The 9,760-nt window shown below is 57.1% G+C and overlaps 1 protein-coding gene across 1 annotated transcript; it reads left to right on the top strand.

Annotated features, from left to right (window-relative positions):
• The first annotated feature begins 305 nt into the window (after positions 1–305).
• Positions 306–2,257, top strand: LOC142090791 (C-C motif chemokine 4-like). The gene is made up of 3 exons (XM_075169155.1): positions 306–822; positions 1,352–1,463; positions 1,850–2,257. Exons 1-3 carry the CDS (start codon positions 750–752, stop codon positions 1,935–1,937), a joined length of 273 nt encoding a protein of 90 aa, XP_075025256.1. The 5' UTR covers positions 306–749; the 3' UTR covers positions 1,938–2,257.
• The last annotated feature ends 7,503 nt before the right edge of the window (positions 2,258–9,760 follow it).

Here is a 9,760-nt window from a genome sequence, read left to right as displayed (position 1 = left end):
AAAACTTTATTACTGAACACTGAAACAGGTTGCTCAGAGAGATTGTGGAATATCTCCGTCCCTGGAGATATTCAAAGCCCATCTGGACATGGTCCTGGGCAGCCTTCCCAGCTGACCCTGCTTTGAGCAGGGCTGGACTGGACGATCTCCAGGGGTGCCTCCAGCCTCAGCTCCTCGCCGCTCCACGTTAAGCCAAGCACTGCAGGACTGGTGGGGGCAGAGCGCTTTGGGTAGCACAGAGCCCGCAGTCCAGCCACCTCTCAGCTCCGTGTGCTGCAGTTTAAACACCCGACACATAACAGCACGAGCGTGCCTTGGAGCCTGCCTGTTTTTTTTTTTCCAGGGTTGCATAATCTTAGGCAAACATTGTGTCTCTTGCTATACAGACTCACAGGGAAAATCCCTCCTATAGTTCAGATAAATAGTTCTCCTCTTTGTGGCCACTTGGCACATTTTAGTTTCCATTTGATTTGATGAAATCGAAAACGAAGTGAGCACTGAGTCAGAGCTCAAGATATTTGGCTCCAATGTGAACCATATCCCATTCTTTCTGACTTTTTTTTTCTAATTCCCTTTGGCTATTTCACTTTCGTGACATCCTCTGTCATCATTCTGGAATTTCCACTCAGGCTTCTCCCGGCTGCCTCCAGGACTCCCTGTTAAAAGGGAGCTGAATCCAGCTGCTGCAGTCTGAGCCGCATCTGCCAGAGCTTCTGGTCCTGCTCCGACTGTCCTCACCCGACGGGAAGATGAAGGTCCCTGCAGCCGTTTTTGCTCTTCTCCTCATTGCAGCCTCTTGCTCCCAAACTTTCTCTGGCCCAGGTGAGTCCTGCTTTTTCATTTTTGATGGAAGAAGAGATCTGAGCCTTCGTTATCTTTTCTCCATTGAGCTCACGTGGCAGATAACTGGGAATTTTTCAGCATTTGTACCACTCTCCACTCTGCACTGAGATCAGCTACATGTAGGAACCTCAGAATGAGAAAATCACGCATGCATCCATCCATCCGTCCATCATCCATCCATCCGTCCATCATCCATCCATCCGTCCAGCCATCCTGGGCGCAGAGTACTTATTCCTGGATATAGTTTAGGGACTTCGGTCTCTACCCTGGGGCTGGGGGAGGTGGGGAAACGAAGCTCTGAGCAATGAGTGGGTGGGACTCTCCCCTAGTACCTGACGATACTGTTCCTGGTATTGGATCAGATGATCCCCAATGTCCATTTCAACCTTAATTATTCTCTAATTCCTCACTCCCTTCCCTGCCAGCACGGCTTCCGGAGCCGATGGGCCAGCTGCTCCCGACGCACAGCCCAGCACATGCTCATGTTGTCTCTCCTTGCCTCTTCCAGCTGGAGCCGACTTCCCAATCTGCTGCTTCTCTTACACACACCACAAGCTCCCGCAGAAGCTCATCCTGCGTTATTACAGCACCAGCACCAGCTGCACCCTGCCAGCCATCGTGTAAGTACCAGCGCTAACTCCTGGGTGCAGACAAGCTGGGGCAGCGTGGGGACAGCCGCTGTGGGGTGTGCGTGTGTGAGTGACCAGCTCTGCAGGGTGCCTGTGGGCACGGGGGTCTGCAGGAGCAGCGCAGAGTGAGGGAACCCCAAGGGGAAAGGGCTTGCACAGGGACTGCCAGGGATGCTCTTGTGGGGACGCCCAGGGATGTTCCTGCAGGAGTTGAGGAGGCAGTGTGGGAGAAGGGATGGGAGTGGGGGAAATCACAGCCAGCCACTGGTTTCAGCATCAGCTTAGGGCACAGGGGAGAACCTCCTGCAATGCCCCAAAGCTGGGATCCAGGCTCTCCTGGGATGCAGGTCTGAGCAGAGATCTTATATGTTCCACAGGTTCATCACAAAGAAAGGCCGCCAGGTCTGTGCCAACCCCAGTGACACCTGGGTTCAAGGTTACCTGCAAAACTTGAAGCAGAACTGAGCAAAGCAAGATGGCAAGCCCAGCTGCTGTCATGCACGAGTCGCATTATCCTGAGCTCCTGCGATGGAGCAGGACACTGGGGCAACAGGAGCTGCCCGAACCCACATCATCCACAGGCAGCTCCAAGGGACTGCTGGAGGGGCAGCAGGAGACACCTCGTGTTGGGGTGCTGCTGCTTGCCCTCGGCTTGCACGGACCAGTCTGCAACCTCATCCCTCTGCCCTGACACCTCCGCCCGTGGCCTGGGAAGGCCCATGGGACTGCACCTCTATTGTTCTTATATAATTTTAAATTATTTAATAAATTATCATATGGGACAGTACTTTCTTTTGTGGATAATAATGCTATTTATGGGAGGGTGGCAGGGAGGGTATTTATGGGAGAGTGGCTCAGAGTCTCAGCGTTGGATGATGAGTGGCCCTGGCTTACATGTATGAAATCATGATTCTGGAGAATAAAGAATTTGGACAAAATCTCTGCTTTTTTCCCTTTATGTGACTCTCTGTGGTGTTCACCAGCACAGAGACAAAACCTCACCCTGAGCCTTCTGCACACTCTATAGGGCATGTGATGACGGGAAATGGTTTGAGGCAAAACCATAAAGTTTCCATACTGCAGACATATGAATATCCTCCGACACCTCATTCCCCCACCACATACACCCCCGCCTCCCACATCCTCTACAGAATTAGACATGCTTGTATGCACATATGGGCCTTTTACATACATGAATATGCTCTCCACACACCCCAGGCATGTCCCATATGCTTACTTGCCGCTCCCGGCCCCACACGCCGCACCCCAAACTTGTCCCTGGGCACCACGGGGTGGTGACAGGACACGTTGCTGTAAGGGGTAAAATCCTGCCAGAGGCTTTGGGGTGGGGAGCAGCGAGAGCCGCTCATGGTCGGATGGGAGGAAGCAGAGAGCACGGAGCTGCCACGGTGCTGGGGCTGCCCTGGGAGCTGGCAGGTACCTGGGGCTCATGAGCTGCTCGTCCGCCCTCGTGCCGAGGGTGCTGGGGCGCAGAGCAGGGCCAATTGCCTGCCCGTACCCACCCCTGCTAGCCATTTCTGCTGGCTAAGCAGCAGTGTTTCCCAGCACAGAGCCCACAGGCACCCACATCCACACTGTCAGTGGCCCTGCGTTATCTCTCCTCGCACGTATCTGTTCCTCCGAGACACCACCGCGTCTCTGCCCACCAGCCCCCACGTGCAGCTGGGTCCTGCTGAGCCCGGCAGTGCTGCCTGGAGAGGGCAGGGACCCCAGCTTTCTTTCTGACCACCCCAATGGCGGTTGTTCCTCACTTTCCCACCTGTAAAACAAAGGGAAGGGTTCGGCTGTGCTGCAGGGGTAAAACAGCCACCCGCAAAACTGCTGCAGTCATTTCCAGGATGCGGCTTTGCATGGGAACATGAATGAGAGGGAGCAGGTCCCAAGGGTAAAAGCCCATCGCAATCGTGTTCATCACTCCTCTGCTTCTGCACACTGAGAAGAAATGCCCCCAACAGCACGGTCACCCAGAGCTGGCCTGGCCTTGCAGCCATCCTGTTCCAGTCGGTATTTCTTCTTCCTAATGCAAAAAAAGGTTTTCTCTTATTGTTTCATTTTTTCCTGCAGCTATAGATCAGACTTGGCAACCCTGAGGCTGGGAAAGCACCTCCACGTTGTCTTGTGATTTCCCTCTAATCTTGTGTTTTCCAGGCTGGAATGCTGGCTGCAGGCAGGAGGGCCCATGAGGCACCCAAGGAGCAGCATCCCAGCGGAGGGCAGACCCAGCCCAGGCACCATGCTGTGTCCCAGGAGATGGTGCTGGCGATGGGGGACCACGTGGAGGGCTCTCCTCCAGCTCCATGGGGATGGCTCCTGACCACTTTGCTGGGAGGATGATTTGGGAAAGGCACAGGCTCTCGCTCACCCCTGGCAGGGTCCCCATGCTCCCCTGGCACAGCAGGGTCCTAGCAGAGGGGGTCAGGTCCAAGCAGGGACAAGATGGGTCAGCATGTTTGCAAAAATCTTGTCCCACACTATGGCCAGGGCTCACCATGTGGGGGAGAGACAAAAATCTGTATCCTGAGCAGGGCTTCCCCACTGTGCCGTGAAACACGGGAGCAGAGGGTGGCCACCGCTGCTGCCTGCGGGTGGGCAGGCGAGGAGCCGGGGAAGGGGGTGCTAGGGGTCTCCTCCATCCCTGAGGGCATCCCGACCCCCCCACGCCTGCTGCACACTCGGTCGCCTTTTGTGCTGAGAAGCCGAGTTTGGTGCTGCAGAGGAACTACAGGAGGCCAAAATAGTCCCTGATCTGGGGCTCCGCGCTGTGAGGGAACAGAGGACGGATGTGGTGGTGAAAGGGAATTTTTGGGGGGGGGTCTGAGGTTTGTCCCAGGCCCGGGGTGCAGGGGACAGGCTGGAGAGGCAGGAGGACGCGGCGCTGCAGCCAGCTCTTCTCCGGACAGTCCCTGGCCGGGAGCCCAGGCGCATGTAGGCATTTTCCTCTCCAGCCTTTCTGGTTTCAGTTTCCCTCCCGAGGCTCCAGGAGCAGCAGCCAAGGCAGCCTGCTCCAGGAGCCCTGCTCCCCCCGCCCCAGACCACCTCCCCTGGCGCGAGCCAGGCACCGCGGGGGCAGGTCCCTCCGCGTGGGGACCGTGGCAGCCCAGCCCCGGGCTCCCGTGCCCGCCTGCGCTGCCTGGCTGTCCATGCTGGCCCATGGGGATGGGGCTGGTGGGGGGCGGCGCCATGGTGGGGGTCTGTAAGAGCAAAGGAGAAATCGTAGCCCCGGGGGTCAAACGTGCAGGGAGCAGCCTGCCCGCAGCCCCTCGCCTGCTGCCGGCTCTGGGCAGGGGAGGGCAGCCAGGACACTCGGACAAGTGGGAGAGCTGCTGTGGGGAGAGACACTGCTGAATCCAGGGGATGTATCTGCTGCTCTCGACGGTCCCGTCTTGAGGCTTGGGGCAGTACCAGCCCTTTCTTGCCTGCTGCACGGAAATCTGCAAGAGGTGGCTCGGCTACAGATCAGTCCCTGGCCCCAACACCCTTCTCCACGTCAACTCTGACAGCCCAGCACTCCCTTTCCTGCAGGTTTCTTTGCTCTGCAAGCAGTTCAGGGACATCTGTGCTGCAAAATGGGGTGCGAGTTGGGATGGGCTCCACCATGAGACTGCATGTGGGACATGGGGCACAAACAGGCGTGGAGCCAGGTATCACGTCTCAGGATGCAAGTCAGGACTCAGCAAGGCCAAGTGGTTCGCCACCCAGACCTGAGCCAAAGGAATGAGAGTCCAGCGGAGAGGCAAGGGAGGAGTTCAGCTCCCCCGTTGCCCGCTGGAAGATGACCATCGCTCAGCCATCAGGCTTCTCGTGTGCTTACAGAGGTGGACAAAAGCCAAGGCCACCTGCTCCCATGGGGCCTGACTCTGCCGGACCCCATGAACCACAGGCTTTTCCTTCACTGTCTGCTGTGGCAGAAGACACCCAGAAGGTCAGAAGACCCTCGGGGTGCCATGGGCAAAGCACCTGATAGCCTGGTTCTCTCTGGTCTTTTTGAGAGCGTGAACCCTGTGGCTGTCCCCTTTCTCCCAGTGAGAAGCCCTGGGAAGGGAGGTGAGCCATGCAGACCTTCAGACCCAATGTCTCCCTCCCTGTTCCTAACCCGATCCTGTGGCTGCCCCCTCCATCAGCCCCTGCAGGGCAGTTCTCACCTCCTCCTGTTCTTCTCAATACAAGGAGCGCAGTTGTGGTTATTTCTAGCCAACGTTGCTGAAGCACCTGCTATATTAAGGGATGCACACCCTGACACGGCCCCTCCCTGCAGCTCTTTGATAGCTGATGGTTTGAACTTGGCCTCATGGCTCAGCCTCTTTGAGTTCTGTCTTTCTGGCCACGTTCTGGCAGCTCCATATCACTCAAGAAACTTTTCTCCTAAACCCACCCACTTATACGTCCCATCACTGGTGCTTCCCTGTGGAAAGTGTGGACTGGATGGATCAGTGCTAAGCACAATCATGGTCTGTAGGTCTGCTTAGATCCTGATGGGAACGTGAAGGTCGAACCTTTTTGCTCTCCTTGTTGCTGCCCTCTGCTCCCAATCCTGCTCTACTCCAGGTGAATCCACCTCTGTCTTTGGGTTGGTTTTTCCTCTCCTGGAGGAAGAAAGGCTCATGATGGTGACCTGTAATGCCCAAGGAACAGGCATGACCTGCTCTGACTCCTTGATCTGGACCGTGGCCTGCTGGGAGTGCTTATTCTCTGCTGGTCATACACATCCACATTGGATTCACACAATCCTCCTGGATTCAGTCCTGCACCCCAAATCTCTTCCAGCCATCCCTGACACAGCTGTGTGCTGCTTCACGTGCACTTGGCAGAAGCTTTCCAGGAAACACGTGAAGGACTATTTCTACACCACCAGCAGGTGCCAGCAGCCAGCTGTTGTGTGGGTACAGGTTCTTGCCCATGCAGGAAGCCTTTGGCTTGGCCCCACAAATCTTCCTCCCTCTTGCTACCAAGAGTGGGACTTGTTGGGGTGTTGTCTGGGATTGGCCATCACTCACTCCTGGCAAGGAGAGATGCTTTCCAGTTGCAAGGAGATGGCTGAGAAGGACCTGCCCACGCTGATGCTGGGATGAGCCCAGTGGAGGGAGGATGAGAGGTTGTTCCTGGTATCCTATGGGGTGCAGCTGCGCCAGCACGGCTGAGAAAATGCTCCCAGGCGAGGTGTTTGGTGTGCACCAGAGAAATACCCAGACGGTGCCTGCCCCAGGAGACACCAACCACATGCTCTGCAGTGGTCACTTGGGTCTGTGGTCTGTGGTTCTTCTCCCTGCCTGCGGGAGCCAGCAGCAAGTTGAGGCAGAGGCAGGATCTGGCCCAGGGACCTTCTCTGGTTTCTCAGCACCTCCCCTTGGCTGGCTGCCTCCACACCAGACAACGGTCACAAGAAGGACATTCCTCAGCCCTGGTGTGACTCAGTGCAGCTCTGTGGTGGTCCATCCCTTCCCCACCACAAAGGTTTCCTAGTCCTCCCCACTTCCCAGCTTCATCAGGGTCTGCGCTGACCCTGACGCTGTCTGGGTGAAGGCATTTGTGAACTTTTTGGGGACACACTGAGATGGCCACCCCTGCCTGGTCGCCCAGTGCTCCAGCTCTGGCCCCTGGGAGCCCAGGGCCAGCCCCAGCTTCTTCCACTCTTCTTGCAAAGGAATGATTTTGGTGTCGTGGGCTGCTCGCTGCTCGCTCGTCACGGTCCTGTGGGCAGGGAAGCGGGACCTGTGGCCCCAATGGGGAGTGCCGGCCCCACCAGCCCACCTCACCCAGAGCCTGCAAAGGCAAGCTCGTGCCTCAGTTTCCCCATCTGTAAGTGAGGGATAGCAATGCTTAAAAGCTTTCTGTGAAGTGCTCAAGGAGCCCCTGTACGAAAGCAAACCAACATGAGCACTGTTCGATTATTCTCATGTTCAGGAAGACCTGGCTGATTTTGTATCCCTTCCCTGCCTCCCTCCGCTGCCGGGCTGTGTCCCAGCGTCGCCCTTGCCTCCTGCCACAGCGGGCTGTGCCAGAGCTGCTTTGCAGGGGTGCAAAACACAACCTTGTACCTCTGCCCGCCGCTGAGCTCCCTGCCCAGCCTGCAGAGCATCTGGGCTCCTTTAAGAGCTACCCTGGGGCATCCCTCTTCTGCCTTGAGGGAAGGGGCATTTCAGGTATGCTGTTAATTAGCAGTTTTCACCCTTATTCTGTAGACATGGTTTCACACTGTCTTTAAGGAATAAAGCCTTCTGCTCATAACGCCTGTCTCCAACACTGAGCTTGGACATTGACGGACCTCCTCCCTGATGCACAGGCTTCCCCTTCCCACCCACCCCCAGCAGACTGGTCCTTTTGGGACCCCCAAACCCTGCTCTCCACAGCCCAGACCCCTGGATGCACAAGGGAAGGTGTGGGGACCCAGCCATGAGCCTGCTGTGAGCCCCAGTTTGGGATGGAGCCCCATTGTCCCCCGTCTCCTCCTGCCAGGTCTTTGTTCACTCTGCAAGACTGCTGTCAGGGTGGGCTGTGGGGCAGCCCCCGTGCCTGTAAATGCCACTGACCCCACAGGGCTCTTCCTATCCCACACCTAAGCGCTGGGATCCCTTCCTTTGATGCATCCTCTCCCTTCTCTGCCCCTGTCCTCTGCTCCCAGCCTCCCAGCTCCCTGCCTCTTTTCTCTCTGCATCTCCTTGATGCCCCACTGCCCTCTGCACCCCAGGGTGCCCTGCACCCACCCCTCAGCACCCGCTTCCACTCCCCTACACTTTTCCTCCCCATCCCCAGGGACAACCACCCTCTTCCACCTGGGGCTGTGCCGCCTTGTGCCCCATCACCAAGAATTTGGGACCCCCTCTATCCCTGGGAACCCCTCCATCCCTCAGCACCTGGGCAGCACGCAGGCAGGTGCCCTGCCAGGATGCAGGGAAAAGATCCGTTCAGGCTGTGGCATGAGCTCATGGTGCACAGACATCTTGAGGCTCCCTCCGCTCCTTGCTCTCGCTGGGAGGATGCTCTGCCAGCTCAGCCTGGCAGAGCGGGCTCCACCAGGGCTGCAAAGGCCCCTTCCTGACCTTGGCCTCATGGCTGGGGCAGCCCCATCCTCTCCGGGGACCCTCGTCCCAGGCACTGAGAGCCTCCCCTGTGCCCTTGGGCTCTGTGAGGTTTCTGCACCCATTCCCTGCACTGATGCAGGCAGCCGCTGCTGGGAGTGCAGTCCCTGGTTGCGGAGAGCCCCAGGAGCGGTGGGTGAGAGCTGTGGCCTCGGCGCCTGCCAGAAATAGAGGCTTGGAGGCAGTTAATAAGGAACTGCAGCAGGAAATGCTGGTTAATAAACAGGGAAACCTGTGGAAAGGTGGTGAGCAAGGGGAGAACAGGATGCAACCTGAACATTTGCAGACCACTGTGGCACCAATGGGCTTGGGGCTGTTTTACAGACGCTGTATCTCACACTGGTTTGCTTGCTCCTAATTATGGGGGATCATTTGTTGCTAGCAATGACAAATTACTTCCAGGGGTGATGAGTAGCTCATTTCGTGGTGGAAAATGTCCTGGGAGGTGAAGATTTGACATGCACAAGCTGCCAGATGGGGATACTCCTGGCCAAGGGGGATACAAAAGCTTCTGAGCTTTTGCTTCAGACAGCTCTGATGGAGACAGCCCGGAGAGCAAAGGTCCCCATCCCCCCCTGCAGAGCTTCAGCGGCAGGGAGGTCAGACCCGGCAGTTTTGTTCCCTACCCACAAAGATAGCAGCTGGTTTTAAATGCAAACCATAGGCTGATAAAGTGCTTTTGTCAGTTTTACTTGGTGCAAAAGTTCTCTTGTACTTTTTTAAACCAAATTCAGGTTTCTTCCCAAAGCAGCTGAAGACCAGCAGATGATTGGTGCCTGTCTTTTGCAGTAAAACACTAACAGAGTGTACCCAGCGCTGAGCACGGCTCAGGCTGTACCCCAAGGAGCCTGTGCTGGGGCCGTGGTCCCGGCTGGCCAGCCCCGGAGCCACCCTCCTTCGAGCTCACTGCAGGGACGCCACTGCACCCCCACCCTGTGATTGCCAGACATCCCTTTGCCAAACCCGCAGTGGCAAATCCGGTGGGCCCCGCTCCACCAGCTCCTGGCCTTGGCTACTGAAGTGATGGGCGGAAAGGGCTGGGGGAGAGGTCTGGCTCCGCAGCAGCCGAGGCCGGGAGGGAACAGCCCTGGGAGGTGCTGGAGTCGTGACGGGGCTGCTGCTGCGGTGCTGGGAGCAGGGAGGCGATGCAAAAGGGAAGGTTTTTAGTGCTAAGGAGGCTGAGGCATTTCC

The sequence above is a fragment of the Calonectris borealis genome, chromosome 19, assembly GCF_964195595.1.
Source record: "Calonectris borealis chromosome 19, bCalBor7.hap1.2, whole genome shotgun sequence".
NCBI lineage: Eukaryota > Metazoa > Chordata > Aves > Procellariiformes > Procellariidae > Calonectris > Calonectris borealis.
This window is presented reverse-complemented; position numbering and strand designations above follow the sequence as displayed.